General features: G+C 43.2%; 1 protein-coding gene across 3 annotated transcripts in view; it reads left to right on the forward strand.

Moving 5' to 3' along the window:
* The window catches only part of LOC116693186 (protein kinase C zeta type), a 94,026-nt gene extending 81,394 nt beyond the window's left edge, over positions 1–12,632 (forward strand). For all 3 annotated transcript variants that reach the window (XM_032521980.1, XM_032521979.1, XM_032521977.1), the window contains exon 15: positions 7,316–12,632. In XM_032521980.1, the coding sequence (XP_032377871.1) occupies positions 7,316–7,403 (88 nt within the window). In that variant the 3' untranslated portion in view covers positions 7,404–12,632. The remainder of the gene's footprint in view (positions 1–7,315) is intronic.
* Positions 12,633–17,821: the final 5,189 nt, after the last annotated feature.

Below are 17,821 nucleotides of genomic sequence, written 5' to 3' on the forward strand. Positions count from 1 at the left end.
TTCAGTGAGTCACGAAGTAAAGTACTGAGGTCATAAACAAGGCAAAGCCCTTGGCAGCAAAGTCGGCCCCCAGCTGAATCAAAACAATAGTAGCGGGATTAAAACTGCCTGGGCTGTTGACATCAAAGTGGTCTTGTGCCATGGCTACGGTGCCTGTCATATTACAATATCGACCAAAGAAAAACTATATAAAAGGTGCTACCACTGCAGGGACATAATAACAAGCATATATTGATTTCTTAGCAAAAAATTGCATTTGAATTTCAGTTGGACTTGTGTTTGTAATATATCTTTGCTTGCTTGTGTTCTATATTGCTTCTATATTCTACCTTGCAAATTAAATTGTGTCTTTTGCTTTTCAATTGTGTCACAATGAATGACTTAAATAGAGCATCATATTGCAGCCTATTTGTCGGTCAGTGGCCGATGAGGTGTGACTATGTCCACCTGTACAGATGTGCAGATAAAAGGGATTAGTAGAACCTATCATGGTCAAAGAGAGGTTTGCAAAACGTGTATTTTTTCAAGTGGGTGCGTGTTGTGCCATCTTTCCAGAAGACTTCTGCATCCAATAAAGAAAAACATCCCCCCCCCCCCTCTGACTTCCCAACATTGACGTCTTTATCCATCAGGGACATTGTTTTGATTAATGCCATCATGTAGCCTCCAGGATCCGACAGGAGCGCTGGATTAAGATTTAACTTTAGAGAGAAAAGGCTAAAGAGATCTGGCAAAACAACACACACGGTGCGGGCTTCGCTGCTGCAGACAAAAAACGACCAGTTTTCCTCTGTGCCATCACAAAATGGATTCCATAAGGCTTTTGCAGGTCCTGCCCATAGATATTACCAGGCTTATGTGAGACATTTTCATTTGAAATCATGGTAAAAACATGATTTTTCAGGCTACAAAAATGTATATTTTTCCTGCAAAGCTTTTATTGGACTGATTTTAGCAAACCATTTCTCAATAAACGCACTAATCAAAAGCAGAAGCTGACTAAAAAGTTAAATGCACCATGCACTTCGCCCAAAATGTGATCCTTATCATTTTCATCAATGACGAAAAGTCTAAATTCTCTGATTCCAGCTTCTTAAATGTGAATATGTTCTAGTTTCTTCACTCCTCTGTGACAGTAAACTGAATATCTTTGAATTATGAACAATACAAGACATTTCAGGATGTAATCTTGGGCTTCAAAAACACTACTTCCATGATCTCTTTCCATGAACAGCTGTGTGTCTTTTGACTCTTTGTAGTCTTGAGACAATGAATTATTGAGCTAGAGTTAAGGCAGAAACGTCTTGCTCTTGATTGTCTGAGTAAATTTCAAGAGTTAAAACAGAGACCATTTTTTTTTTAAAAGTCCATACTTTGTCTTACTTTCACAGCTTAGCACACCTGGTCGTGATACTGCATACATCGGGTGTGAATGTCGGATTAAGTGTTTTGTAAAGGTACAAGAAATGTTGGACGCCAACATTTTATGACATCAAAGGGGGGGGGGGGGGTTCAGATGCTGTTAGGCACTTAAAAGTATAATGAAGCTCCAGGCAGCACACAGGACACGAGGCAGTGCTGCTGCAAGGTTCAACATCTTTGCTCTTTCCATACGAGAACAGTAGATCACGCTGGTGCGCAACAATTCTTCATTTAAGTCATCATCAAGGGGCTGATGACTTTGCCTCGGATACCAGCCGCAAAGGCGTGTGGAGTGGTTTTTAGTGCTAGTCTGTGACATCGTTTTAAAAAATATGGCAACATATCCCCGGTGTTAACTGTTGAGGACGAAGTAAAGAAAAAGAGAAGGCACTTTTTCGAACGATTGCCATATTGTGGCAAAGAGAAAACAAGGGAACGTTTAGCTTACTAGGGTTGGGCGATGTCCCCTAAATTGGCAGTTGATCAGACATACATTTAAATGCCCTCTGTAAATAGACAGTGTTACACACTGCTGCTGGTAGGGGCAGGAAAACTACGGTGCTGTAAAGTCTGGACTCAACCACATCTCCGTGATCTGTGTAACAACGTTTGCCGTTGACACAGCCACAGTAATAACCTAATAACATCATCATTCCTGATAATAAAATACATTTTCGGTTATTTTTGCACTGAGTAACGCATTCAAGAAACCGAAACATAACTCTTGCAGCACACATGAACAGATGCGCAATATTAGCTCACACCTTCGTAAATTAGCCTACTGTTTACGTATATTCATAAATCCTACGTAATATCGTCATCAAACGTACTTATTGATGCCCATGCAACAGTGGCTAGTACCCACAAGGTTAGTCCAATGAGGGGATAAAGAAAACTGTGATAGCGCTCCACGTTAACTCCTTTTCTCTCTCGCTCGAGACCGCTGTGTCCTAGCCGAGGCACAGAGCAGGACCTTACTGCATGCTGATATATTACTGGGCCAGGTAGAGCGAGCTACTATACTGACAGGGAAAGAGAGAGGAGAGAGAGAGAGAGAGAGACAGAGACTGTATCACTACACATAGGTTGCACGTAAGGGGGAGAAAGTAGCTTCCGCTTAAGGGGCAGCACAGCGTCAAGCCCGATTCAAGTGTCTCGTCCACTATGATTAGCGTGTGTCTGACAGGGTGGGGGGGCACTGACACCAACACCATTGTGGCTTGCACAACTTGGGACTTTTGAGCATGTCAAGTCGAGTTTATTTCATCCATAAAAAATGGAAATTACAGTGCTCATATCCGCCTTAATACACATAAAAACTAGAGCATACACACAATGCAATAAATACACTATACAGTACAATGCTATACATAAATACAGTAAAGTAAAAACGTGTAAAAATGTACGTTTCAAGTGCTTGTTGTGCTGTCAGATAGTCTGAAGTATAAAAGAGAACATAAAACTAACATACCTGTTAGTTTGTGTCACAGGAGGCCTTAGTCTACCACTACGCTCCATAACCCATAATAAGAACGGGGGGGAGAGCACACTGCCAGTTCAGTAGTGGATATCAACCTGGCATCAAACACCATGGCACATCAAACGGAGACGCATGCCTCCCTCCCTGCGTCTCGCACTTTATCTCCCCACCCCTTTCTCTTCCCTCTGTTACCAAGGAGAGGGGCTGATGTCGCCCACTCTTGCTCTTGGGGGTGCAAAAAGCTCTCCAGTCTCTCCTCTCTCCCACTTGTGATTGGCTTGGCACAAGAAGAAAGAAGCGAAAGCTGTGTAGGGAGAGAGAAGGGTAAACCCTCCATGTTAGAGATTTACATTGCGACATTAAAAGCCAGATTTTCTGGGGGGCCTTGCCAGCATTGTAATGGGAGGGGGGAGAGAGGCTTTAGTATTTTTTTCTATGCCAGCTCCCTGTCTTAGAAAATGGCAGCCTTAGCCAGTGCCGCATACTTTCTTTTTCTGTGCATTGGTTGTTGCTTTTAGGGACTTGAATGTGGTGGCTACGACCACAATACTGCTGTAGCCTGTCTAATGAACCTGTTGCTTATCCTACTGTAGCACTGAAGGTGCTGTATTTTGGAAAACTAAGTCATTCATTCATTATTTTTTTATTCTTTCTTTAATTTCCAATGGTTACAGCAAGCATATTTAGCAGAGGTTTCTCTGTTGACCCTTGTTGTTGATGCACTCTGGTTGGATCGTGATGCGTAATATGCACTGCCCTTAAGATGCCGACACACTAGGCAGACAGCAGAAAACTAGTGGCAACAGAGGTCAACAGAGGTCAACAGAGGTCAACAGAGTTCAACAGAGTTCAACAGAGGTCAACTTCGGCGTCTGCTCACGTTATCCGTGTCTTGGCCAAAAAGTTGCACTTGAACACACGACAAAAACTTCAGACTACGGCCAACTAGCACTTGTGTTTTGGGCGGTGGCGGTAATTTGTAATTTGTCATTCAAACGGAAACCGGATATGCAAACAGTTGCTATGACACCCACACCAAAACAGCGTTTGCTTAAATCAGCAGCGGCAGCACAGGGCCTGCAGTCCCTCTGCTACACTCGCCCCCGGGACGACAGCAAACACCGGGAGATGGCTAACCAGACTGTCCATCTCCCAAGTATTTGTGCAGTCCCTTTTTATTCGCCATAAAAAAAATGCATCATTTGTACAAATGTTAGCCGTAGCTACTTACCTGAAAGTAGTTATTTATGTTACTTTCATTGACGCCCCTGTAGTATTTGATCTTGCCTGTGTACATTAAATAATTGGTGTAATCATTTTCACTTCACACCTCCCACAGAAATTTGCACCTTTTTGTTAACATTCGCGTCTTTACATTAACTTAGAATTCGCATCACATTCAATATGAATACAACATGAGAACTAATTACAACTCTCCCTCAGCCGCTGTATGACCAATGTAGTGAGAGTGATTTTCCACTGGAAGAGCTTTCAGCATCACACAGTAGTCATTAGAAGAACTGTATTGACAGGTACCCTGTACCACTAATGTTTTAGATGGTTACAATTATTTCTTAGATTGCTAATAGCAAGTCTCGTAGAGTTAATTTCTTAGTTTAATGTTGGTAAAATTGGTATTGTTTCTAAAAAGCAGTTCAAATGCTGTCTAGATATCGTGCTGCTTTCTTTGCCTCACTCTTGTTCTGTCTCTCCCACTTCACTCCCTCTTCTCCTCTGTCCCTTCCTCGTTCCCTCCTCTTCATCCTGCATCTGGTAATGCTTTCAAGTCATTCAAGCCTGGAGAGAAAAAAAAAGGCAACATTTACGTCGGTTGAACACACTGTTTGTTTTGGTCAACTCCCAAACCCTCTCCTCTCTCTTTTGTGTGTCCGTCTTTGTGTGTTTTTTTTCCCTTTCTGCCTCGCTGTTCTCTCAGAGAAACTCCAAAGCAGAAAAAAACACCATTTCTGAATCTAATTTTTGTATTGGTGGTTGACCTACTCCTACAGCGAGAGTACTTCACATGAGATCAGATGGTGGAAAAACTATTGGCTTCATCAGTATTCTGGTCTGCAAACTGGAAGAGAGACACCGTAGCATTTCATTCACTTGTCCTTGCGCTCTATGTGGGTGGGATCCGCAACCTGTTCGACACAGGCAAGTGGCCCCTAAAGTGAGACCCCCACCCACCTGGTACACCAGGGGGAAGGCCAGTAAACACACCTTTTGTTTAAACTTCAAAGCCTCCTGCCCAGTGTCTATAGGGAGAAAGTCTCTCAGCCTTTCCCAGCTAGAGGCCCCTCTTTTGGGCTTCAGTTCCTCGCAATCACACACACACACACACATACACACACAGATGAGTAAACAGCCAGCAGGAGAAGCAGCCAGCAGTGTTGCTAAGGGAGTACATGTATTTTTTACGCAGCCATTTGAGTTAGTTATGGGGTTCCGCTCCATTTACCTGTGATTATGCCTTTGCTAATGGAAGCAGCATACACGGGAAACAGAGAAGCAGTTTGAGTTCCTCCACCGATTAGTCCACACCATGTTCTTTCTGTCCCACTTGACATCATGTACGTGGGGGATGCCATTTTACAGTGTTTTAAGGATTTGTCCTGAAGAACTAACAAAGAAGCATTACCCATCCAGGTTGTAGACATTTTGCAGAACAGTGGAGTCCAAAGAAAACAGCAAGTTTTTCTTATTAAATGTATGTTTCAAAAGCAATGTGTCCCAGTCACTTGGACCTACTCTTTGAAAAGATTTGATGATGGTTAGTTGAGTGAATTGATAGTCTTGGCCTATGTAATCTGAACACTTCCTGTGTAAAATCATGTAATTTACTAATTTCTTACACACACTTCCAGCCCTAAAAAGTGAAGCCAGCTCTGAAGTGCCTTGAACCTGCAGTCTATCTAATTTCCAGCAGGGGGCGACTCCACTGGTTGCAAAAGAAGTCTTTCTATAGAAGTCAATGAGAAAATGACCCTACGTCTTATCTCAGTAAACATTTTCACCATGGTCTCAATTGCTAGTTTCAAGTCCTCTTCAATACAGCATGATGTTAAATTTGTAACTGATGGTCCCATTTATTATACAATAGTCATTAAAGCATAGGATGCTTTAGAACCTGTCAGGACAGAGGCTTAGCGATGCTAACCATGCTAACAATGTGGACATTAAAGTAGACCTGAACTAGTTTTTGGATGTTGGGCGTGTTTTAATCTTAAACTTTGACCTTCTCTCTGTTTGTTTTCACTAAATCAAAGTTAATTGGAACATTCTGGTTGCCTAAAAATATCTTGTTCATCCGCGTCATCCTCCCCAACTTGTCAATTCGGGTTGATGGCGTCGCCCGTTTTGCCAAACTCGAGGCTTTAAAAATGTGGGAGCCAATCTGAACATCCCATTATTGGTCACATTTCTAAATAAAGGCATACGTAGGTTCTCTACTAATTTTTTTTATTTAGTTTAATTGTATTTCTGTGCCATTCCAAACATTTGGCCCATCCCACATGGGATTACTTAACAAACGTCTTCCGGATATACAAATCATTTGGAGCAATACATGAATACACATACGATTGGCTCAATTTTGAAGGGTGCCCGTACCTACTCGAGCCTGAATTCACGGACGATGTGCTACAACTAATGGAGGAGAATCTAAGCGCTAGCAGCGCTAGCAGCAGAGAGTACATGCCATCAGGCAAGTGCTATTTAAATAAACTGCTTGTGTGCTTACAAACTTTCCAATGCCTCGTTTTATGAGTGCATTACCTATTTGTACTACTGTAGAAGTTTAGTACCATTCCGGGTATTATTAGATGGGGTAATTCACAAGATACACATTTGGTTCCAGTAGCGCCTGAACTAAACCATTCAGCTTCTAACGCTAATTTACCCAACGTTCAACCAAGGGAAAAACTGTTTCTGGGGGGAGTGTTTGGCTCGAGGCCATGGTGCAAAGGATACTGGGTAAAATTACTCCAAACCATCCCTTTAACACAATCAGTTACATTTATATACATACAGTATATATATATATAAAAAGGCAATTAAAATATGATTTGGCAATTTCATTACTAAGCTCTTTCAGATGTTTATATGAAAAACTGCTCTTTTTAATAAATAAAAAATATAAAATGGAAATTTCCAAATAAAGGTGCATCTTAAAGATGACGATGTGTATTGATATTTTCACTTTATATTGATAATATTGGATCGTTGAGGATTGAATTGATATATCGATCCATTCGTGGCTACTCCATGGTCACCAGGAGTACGGAGACTCTTCTGTCAGTGTTAAAAGCCGTTTGTTCAGAAGCTGATCTAGGTTCGCTGTGGATGCTGTTGTGCTCCAATTTGGTGATGAAACAAATCCTCTCATCCTAATTTCTGTCCCCCTCTCCTTAGGGACGTCATCAAGAGAATAGACCAGTCAGAGTTCGAGGGATTTGAATACATCAACCCCCTGCTGCTAACCACTGAGGAGTCTGTATGAGGGGGAGACCAGCTTCCTCCTTTCGCCCACCTACTGTCTGTCCAAGCTGCCGTCTCAGCCAAAAAAACACTCGCAGGCCAACTCTGAAAGGCGAGGAGGGGGGAGAGTAAAAGGGGGAGGACCAACTCACCCTCTGGACCTTTTTCAACACGGCAAAGCAAACTGGAGAACGGGGACGTTTCCCTGCCTGGGCCATTCAGACAGTTTTGTTGGAATACCAAACTCTTCTTTTCTTGGCTTCTACAAGGAAAGCAAAAGACACTGGACTTCACCAACATTCCCTGACGTTATGTTGCCTTCCCCTTTTTTCTTCCCCCCCCCCCTCCTTCGGCTTCATTCCTGTTTCTCCTCTCTGAATGTCCATCCTCGTGTCAAAGCACGGCCGTCTTTGCGATTTGAACGGAGAGAGCGGTTTTCATTCTGTGCCTGCCGTCACAAACGCATTTCAACCCGTCTCACATCCCTGGATAAATATGACAGTTCTGCTGAAGAACTTGAAATTTTAGATGCACTTTGTTTTTGTAAATTTTGTTTTTTTTTTCCTATATTGTAGGGGGGGGGGGGGGAGCCTCACACAAAACAAGAATGTACAATGAGAAAGAAAACATAAGTTATTATTGTGTATTATAGTGTAGGTAGTGAATCCAGAATTGAGGATGCCTTTTTATTGATGCAAGTGGCACATTTTCATCGTAACCACAAACGGTTCTTTTTATTATCTTTAGGATTGTCACAAACAACAGGGGTGGGGGGGGGAGGGGAGGGGGGAAACGGACGCTTACTGGGAGACAACTTTTTATTTAAGAAGTGCCTCAAAGATCGTTTTAATTACCATGTCTCTGATTGCACTTATCTTTCATTGAAACATTTCTTCACCCATCCCTGGCTTCATTCATGAAGACCGACCGAATCCACGGCTAGACTCTTCACAGCGTTGGTCCAGACCAACAAGTTTTTGTGGAACCACTATTTTTGGAGCACGGTAGCCTGCCTCAGTCCCGACACTCGACTGAATCTTGTTATTTTTTAATGAGTCAATTCAAATTATCAGTGTACAAGTGATCATGTGTGACTGGTCTGTGAGTCACAGGAGAAGCTTTCAGGCTAACATCCGATACAACGACAACTGGGGGCAAGTAGAGACTAAATGACCCCAATGATCATTTAGAAATGTCACCTATGGGTGTCGTGCAGCAGGCAGCACCCATACAGGTCTGAGTAGGGTTGGGCATGGGTTAGATTTGAACAATTCTTCTTCCTTTCGATTCCGCTTCTTATCAATTTCGATTCTTTGAGGGGTGGAGTTGAAACGGGTCACATGCTTATTCCACAGATGAGAGGAACATTTTTTATTTTGATTCCATGGTGGTTTACAGTTTTACTCAACTTTTTCAACGTAAACTAAAACCACACTTTACGGTGTCAGTAAGTGTGGCCGCCAAGGAAACCAAAACTCGCGCGTGTAAAATTTGGAATCGATGGTCGGATTTGAAACCCAATCCTAGTCCTGTATATGTGTATAAACGATATACACAGGCCACGGTATACTCGCTGCCAATTCCAGTCTGGCAGCTGTAGAGAAACATGATATCAGGTCTTCAGCTGAACCACAACGCTGTGCATTGGCTTCAGCCTCCGCCGTGTGTTCAGGCTTGCTGGCCGAGCTACCAGCTACCGCTGCATGACCATCTGCAGCCGGGCCCGAGTGTCATGTGACCGGTTGCTTGTACTTTCTTGTGGAAATGAGTCTCCATTTCCATTTCTGGGCCCATCGTGTGTTTCCATCTCCGCACTACGGCTGGCTTTACACCGTGCAACTACAGCTCAGTGCAACTTACATCCCTCCATTGTTTCTTTGCTTGTGTACGTCCAAGGACATGACTAAACTCTCTCTGCAGTCAGAAATCAAAAGAGTGATATTCAAATGTATTGGTAAACACATTGATTAAGAATTAACGCAGATTCCTTTTAACGCCACTAATTTGTTTTTCTTCCAATTAACACACGTACAGTACGTTCTGTGATTTCGCTCAACCAGGAAGCTGCAGCAGTAATGTTGTGGACAATGTGCCTTCTTGGCAACTTTCCCGCTATTTATAGCAACTTTTCGGACCCTCTTAGCGACTTATAAATATATGTATGTTGTAATTCATCCCCATCAGAGACGAGATGCATAAACGGGACTGGATGGCTTGAGCGGAAATGGATGAATAACATGAGTGTCAAATGGCAAATTGAGTTTTAAAACCCTTCCAGATGGTTCTGGAGTTATTTGGATGTACTGTTGATTTGAAGAGTTACCACCGGAGTACAGCCCGTCTCAAATATTTCTTAAGCATTAAAAACCTGGGTTAGTGTTCACAATGGACAATCATGCGATTAATCCTGATTTAAAATGCAATCGATTGACAGCCCAATATAAAACTGGATATAATATTGTTATTTCTAAAAGAAATAGAAGCAGGTGTTCAGAGCTCCATCAGAAAGGCTCCGGGCCGATCGCGGGTCTCTGTTCCTCTTCAATTAAATGCGCTGTCGATATCTTCTCTAACAGACGCGATGGTGGATCTGCACATCTCAGTTCTCCAGCGGCGGCCGTCTTTGTTGTAAACAAATTCCACCCGCCTGTCCTCGTCGATGTAGTGCCGCGTGTCACGTAGCTGTCCGCTGTGAGCGCCGTCCAGCAGACAGCCACGAACTCAGAAAAAAACAAACCTTTAACACAAGTTATGTGAAGAAGATTGTATCGCCTATTTTCTTTTACAATGCAAAAAAAAAAACATGTTTTAAATAGGCTAACCTGTTTATTTTTTAGTTTTAATCTTGTGTTTAACTGGTGAATGAATGGTTTATTTTTGTGTCTGGCGGCTGACTGGCCCATCCTTTTAATAGGATTATTAAGACACATTTAAAGAAACACTTTCCTAGTGCTGACACAAAACAAAACGTGTACATAAAGGGTACAAGTAGGGTGCACACAGTAAGTACGTAGATCTACTGAGCGTCTCTGGACCGGTCTGCCCCCTTACAGCTGGAACACACCTCACACACACAGCGTCGCATAGCAGACACGTGCCTGATCTCTATATCTCCGATAGAAAGAGACAGGATGAGATGATAACTGTGGTAATTGTAGTGTGTGTGTGACGGTGTGAGACTGCTTGACACATTGCTTGTGTATCGCGCAGTAATTAGAGGAGATACCAGAATTTTTTCTGTAGCCGGACAGAGCGGATAACGGTGCAGATCCACCTGGCCGTGGGACATTTCTGTTCAAAAAGATGGCCGATGCCCGTCTTTATGCAAATTACAAAATGCAGCATAACACATGCACCACAACACAAATAGCTGTGCTACGCAGCGCTTAAACGTTGGGTGTGTTCCAGCTGTTAGTGTCAGCTACTTGGCTGGTTATCAAAGCTCAAATATCAAAACATCAGATCTAAATCATTCAAATTCAGACTGTATTTTATTCCGTCTTTTTTTTTTTCTCTACAGACTTTGTTTATTATTTAACACTGATGCATTGAGCACTTTTTTCAAACTGAAAAGAAGAGTTAAAGTATTAAGTATAAGTACTGGCATTTGTACCGAATCTTGAGTATCGTATTTGCATTAATTCATGACTACGTAGGTTAATGCTCGTCCCGATCCAGAGGTTGCCATGGAAGAGGTTGCCATGGATGCGTTTGGAACCTGCAGCCGACAGTTGCCCGGTGTAAAGCCAAGCCGACAAATGTCGGTCAGCTCTCGAACATCAGGTCACCCGTCAAATCCTGATTCTCACCCCCCCCCCCACCAAGCTGCCGGTGCAGAGTTTGCACAAGCCTGGAGTTTTAGTTTTTCTGTATACACTGAGGTTTTGGGCCGTTTTAAGTTCAGTCAAATAGATTTTTACATTTATACACAGCAGTAGAGTTGGGCGGTATCCAAATTTCAATACCGTCAAACCTCCTCCTGATTTTACCGCGGTATACCGTATTACCCATTAAAAATTGGGATGTAAGGCTCAGACTCCCTTCTCATTAGGGTGGAACCCAACATGCTGCCAAACTGCAGACCAGGTCCCCCGGTGCGCGGCTTGCCATCTTTACCCCCCCCTCTTCCACACTGTCACGTGATGACAACCACACATGAGCATTTTTAGGCATTAAATAAATTAGATTTAATCCTTGGCTCCTATGTACTTTAAGTGCATTGCATTTTTTATTTTTATGACGGTACTGAAACTGATACCGACCCTGCGGTATACCGCCCAACCCTACACAGCAGGCACACATATTTGTAACCAAATTCACGAGGCGTTTTCTGTTAAAAGCCTGGGATCTAATCACATGCGCTACACATCTGAATAGCAACTACAAAGCACAGATTAAAGTATGGCTGGGCGATATAGAGAGTCGAATTTTGCAATTTCTTCGACCAAATACAGCGATATCGCGGTGATATTGTCGGGTTGACTATTGGTGCTTTCACAAAACATTCACACAATGGGTTTTGGATGACTAATCATCAATAACTTAGATATAATGACTAATTATAATGCAGCCTTATTTGATATCAATATAATATTGATATATTGCCCAGCCCTAGATTAAAGTCACAGACCGAAAGAACCATTAGATATAAAACAATTGAAGTTGTATCTCTATGGACTAAAGTGAGCTCGGTGTTCATCTCGACGTCGGAGAAAGAAGAAACCTCTCCATTGGCTGAGGTGGAGCTGATGAAATCTGACCCGTGCTAATTTGATAAGAACATAATAGGATTGATTAGCTGATCCTAAGTCAAATGGGCTCAATGAGCTGCAGGGATAGAGAGGAGAGATAGTGAAACCGCTCCAGTCACTGATAAGTCCGCCACTACACACACACACGCACACACACTTCAACATTGGAGGAAGCTTCCTCTTCTTCTTCCAACCCCCCGAGCTCCATGTCATTAGCTGAGTTTTTATTAACGCCATGTTTCGTTGATCTGTTTGCCCACCAGGTGACACACGAGGGGCGTTGTTGTTTTTCTCGAGGGACCAACGGATGAACCGGAGAGTCTGTGAAATCACTTTACAGGACAGCAAACAAAAAGAAAGAGAATCTTTATCTGAACGTAAAATGAACTCTGCCCATGATTTTGGTTCTTGAATACAGCTGGTTGGATATGCTTAATTTTGCTTCACCACATCTTTGTAAATATGTGTAATTATTAAAAATGATACTGGTTTTCCGTGAACTGTGTGCTTCCTTTTTTGTGCAGATGACGGCAGAAAAATCTTTGCAGATGCTACAGTTTTAGCTAGCGTGTGTGTGTGTGGTGTGTGTGTGTGTGTGTGTGTGTGTCGCCTGGGAGTTAGCCTCACACATCCTCACATCCCTTGATCACCTCGTACTCCGTTCATACTGGGAGACTAGTAAGTGCATTAACCAACATTCACATTCATGTTCTAACACTATTTCCTGTTTATTTGAAACGGACTCCAAGAGAATCAACTTGAACTGTTTATTAGAAATGAATATTAAAACCGCGTGCAGCGGAGTCTCTACTCGGTGCACGTATGAGGAGAGTGCAGATGCATTAGCGGTCCCTTGTGGAAGAGAACTCAGCTGTACGGATCTCACCGAGCATCGCTTGGAGGAAGTCAATTAGACAGAAAATGTATCATTTTAAATACAATTTTTAAAGAGAATTTGTTCACAATCTGTATCAATGTTTAAGGATTTTTTTCCGGAGGTTGCAATGACTCAGAAAACTAAATTTAACCAGATGTGATGTATCTCCATTTATTAAATCATCTTAACACAAATGTAAAAATAATAAAAACAAATTGTGGTTTTAGGGGGAGTTACCGTCTGGAATTATTGCTTATTAATTATTACTAAGAACAACAGTAATCCATCCACCCACTACTGCAGCTGTGCTGTGTCTCGGGCTATAGTGCAGCCAGATGTGGTCTGTGAGAACAGCTGTTGCTTTTGGTGTCTGTACAGATACTATCAAATGTGACAACACTTCAGGAAGCCCCCCCCCCAATCCACAGATCACACTCAAAATACAACGTGATCATCATGACACCATTTTAGCTTTGAATCAGCCATTCCTTTCAAGAGAAACGTAGGGCTGGGCAATATATGGATATTATATCGACATTGATACACAAGGCTAGATATCATCTTGATTTTTGGATATCTAAATATAAATATAAAGTGTTTTAAAGGCTGCATCACAGTAAAGCAGCGTGATTTACTAAAGTTACCAGAGTGTTCTAGCCGTTTTTATTATTTTGCCTTTACCCACTTAGTCACTGTATCCACATTATTGGTTTTTATTTGTCAAAACTCTCATTTTGTCAATATTTATTCAACCCGACATTATCGACATCGATGTATTTGGTAACAAATATTGTGATATTGTGACATTTTTCTTTATCGCCCAGCTCTACAGAAATTTAATGATTACACAGCGGTTTGATATATTTCCGTGAAAAGGAGGATGTGGTCTCGGTTCCATTTGGGTCTCTCTCTTTCTCTGATGAGGCCTGGTTCCATTCAGGTCTCTCTCTCTCTCTGATGAGGCCTGGTTCCATTCAGGTCTCTCTCTCTCTCTGATGAGGCCTGGTTCCATTCAGTCTCTCTCTCTCTCTGATGAGGCCTGGTTCCATTTGGGTCTCTCTCTCATTTGCGGGTCGTCTTGACCAGCTGGAGACAAAGGCATCGGAGGCAAAGTGCACACGCTCAAGTGGAGCCAAATTATGGATCGAGTGTCTAAAGAAGATAACCTGACATATGACAGCAGGGAGTCATCAGAGTCATTGTGACCAGAGCCTCCAAAGTGCACCTGCTGGCAAATATTATATAAGTAAGTAAAAAAAAAAAAATAAATAAACTCTTTCCTATTGTAGAAAAGTGCTTCCAAGCTTACAGGTTTTTTTCTCCAAAGGTTTCATCCTGGTTCTCTCCCCTTGAGGGGTGACCCAGAGTAGTAGATCTGGGACCAATCCAGACCAGATCCAGAGTTTTCCGTTGCACCACTGAGGCTACATTTCCATTGTTATGTTTTGGTTTTTGACTTTTGAGCCAAAAGCGTGTAAGTGAGTACGTTTTTTAGCTCCAGTAGAAGAGCTGATCTCGCCCAAACCGCATGTCTCATCAACATTCTCGTATACTGGGCGTGTCGGTGCCGGGAGCTAACAGGAGGCAGCGTGTAAACTCAGCCCGTTGCTGGTGGTTGCCAAGGAAACGTTAGCAGCTTAGTCTCTGAGAACGAGACGACATGACATATGAGACTGGTGGTGAAATGTTGGCGTCAGTCTCGGTGTCTCCAAAGGTCTCCGTTTGCGCCTGTTGAGACTCCAACACAACCCTGCAGATTCCAGACCAAAGGGTCAATTAGAATAAAGATATTGGTTTTAAACCAAAATGTAAATGTAGCCCACGACAACCTTGATCATGAACACGCTTCTCCAAACAAGTCCCCCCCCCCCCCCCCCCCCCCCCCCCCCCCCCCCCCCCCAGGTAATTTTTCAGAGCACCGTACCCGCATCCAGTGCGTTCAGTGCCCATGCAATTGGGATTGGTTTAAAAGGTAAACCAGCGCACGTTTTTTTCCATCCAGGAAGTTGTGTGGATGGACCTTACTACGCAGCCCTGTGGAGAAGGTCTGGCGATGCAGGACTACGTCCAGTGTGTCCAGGAGCCTCCGTCAGTGGGGTAAGCAGTCGGTGAATGGTGAGTGGACTGTGTGCGAGCGTCTCTCTGGGTGTACGATCCTTGATTTTGTGTGTGGGTGTGTGTGTGTGTGTGTGTGTGTGTGTGTGTGTGTGTGTGTGTGTGTGTGTGGTGTGTGTGTGTGTGTGGTTCATCTGGACAGCAGCCAGCCAGCGTCCCGTCGGCCTCACCAGTCATGTCCACGTTCACCTCGGACAGACACTGGGCCAGGTGGCCGTCACAGTCCTCTGGGTGAACCTGGAGAGACGGAGACATACTGTCAGTAGGGACGAGAACATAACTCTGTGTTTGTGTGTGTGTGTGTGTGTGTGTGTGTGTGTGGTGTGTGTGTGTGTGTGTGTGTGTGTGTGTGTGGTGTGTGTGGTGTGTGTGTGTGTGTGTGTGTGTCCAACACACATTTTCACACAGGATAAAAACAAACTCAATATCAAACTGATCACATCCAGCATGTGAGTTCAGCTTAGTGTAGCACACAGTGTACACACTTATTGAAAAAAACGTCCTGTAGCTCCCGCTCCGTAGCAACTAGAGCCCGACCGATATATCAGCGGGCCGATATTAGGCATTTCCCGATTTATCAGTTTTGGCATTTATAATGGCCGATTAAAAAAAATAGTCTGTCCACCAGAGGACGCTCTACAACGTCCCTGTTAGTGATGGTGTTGCATAGTCTGTCCACCAGAGGACGCTCTACAACGTCCCTGTTAGTGATGGCGTTGCATAGTCTGTCCACCAGAGGACACTCTACAACGTCCCTGTTAGTGATGGCGTTGCATAGTCTGTCCACCAGAGGACACTCTACAACGTCCCTGTTAGTCATGGTGTTGCATAGTCTGTCCACCAGAGGACGCTCTACAACGTCCCTGTTAGTGATGGCGTTGCATAGTCTGTCCACCAGAGGACACTCTACAACGTCCCTGTTAGTGATGGCGTTGCATAGTCTGTCCACCAGAGGACACTCTACAACGTCCCTGTTAGTGATGGTGTTGCATAGTCTGTCCACCAGAGGACACTCTACAACGTCCCTGTTAGTGATGGTGTTGCATAGTCTGTCCACCAGAGGACGCTCTACAGCGTCCCTGTTAAAAACCTGTTACAGGTTATCTGTATTATTTGTTTTGTGCAATAACACTGGCCTGACATGTGTGCAATTTCAAATACTACAATTATTATTATTATTATTTAACTTTTCACCATTCCAAATCCTTAATTATGTTAATTATGTAAATAATGTATAATAACATTCCTTTATGTAAATACCGTACCAATTCCTTATATTTCTTTATTTCTACTCTATTTATAATATTTGTGCAACTACAACACAGAGTTTCCCTTCGGGGATCAATAAAGTATTTCTGATTCTGATTCTGATTAGTGATGGCGTTACATAGTCTGTCCACCAGAGGACGCTCTACAACGTCCCTGTTAGTGATGGCGTTACATAGTCTGTCCACCAGAGGACGCTCTACAACGTCCCTGTTAGTGATGGCGTTACATAGTCTGTCCACCAGAGGACGCTCTACAACGTCCCTGTTAGTGATGGCGTTGCATAGTCTGTCCACCAGAGGACGCTCTACAACGTCCCTGTTAGTGATGGCGTTACATAGTCTGTCCACCAGAGGACGCTCTACAACGTCCCTGTTAGTGATGGCGTTGCATAGTCTGTCCACCAGAGGACGCTCTACAACGTCCCTGTTAGTGATGGCGTTGCATAGTCTGTCCACCAGAGGACGCTCTACAACGTCCCTGTTAGTGATGGCGTTGCATAGTCTGTCCACCAGAGGACGCTCTACAACGTCCCTGTTAGTGATGGCGTTGCATAGTCTGTCCACCAGAGGACGCTCTACAACGTCCCTGTTTGCAACCCCGTTTTTTTTTTTTTTTTCAAAGTTTGTATTTTTATACATTTTAGATAGATAGCTAGATACTTTATTATCCCGATGGAAATTTTATTTTAATTTGTAGAGCACTCAGAAAAGTCCTCCATGACGCTTTACATAGGAAACAAATAAAAACCAGCTGTCAAATTAAAGCTGAAGTGTTTTCTCTACTTTTTGTGAAATATTGGATAGCTTTACTTCTAAATGCTAACATCAGCCGGGGGCTTCTCCAGTTTCCACTGGTCCTCATTCTTACTTTCCCTTTAGTGTGTGTGTGTGTGTGTGTGTGTGTGTGTGTAATAACAGAGTGTAAATTGTAATTTCCCCTTGCGGGATTAAGAAAGCATACATTATATTATTTAAATATCAGTAGAAAACTGCACTAAAATGTAACAATCAATTTTTGTTCAGTGGCAATTTAATGTTCAATTTGTTTAATAAAATAATGTTATTTTCCTCGTATGGTGCTGCCCTATTTCAAATGATATATAATTTGCAATAATATAATAATATATAATATCATTCTTGATAGAAAAAAACAGTCTTACCCAACAGGGAAGTCCAGCAGGCACATGGGGCAGCTTTGAAGACCCGCCCCCCCTGCTGTCTCCGTCTCCTCCGACACTACTCGCCCCCTCCTCTTCCTCTCCACCCTCCTCTCCCTCCGCCCCTCCTCTTCCCTCTAACCTCCCTCTCCCTCCGCCCCTCCTCTTCCTCTCCACCCTCCCTCTCCCTCAGCCCCTCCTTTCCTCTCCACCCTCCCCCTCCTCAGCCCCTCCTCTTCCTCTCCACCCTCCCCTTCCTCAGCCCTCCTCTT

This window comes from Etheostoma spectabile, chromosome 7, assembly GCF_008692095.1.
Source record: "Etheostoma spectabile isolate EspeVRDwgs_2016 chromosome 7, UIUC_Espe_1.0, whole genome shotgun sequence".
Classification (NCBI taxonomy): Eukaryota; Metazoa; Chordata; class Actinopteri; order Perciformes; family Percidae; genus Etheostoma; species Etheostoma spectabile.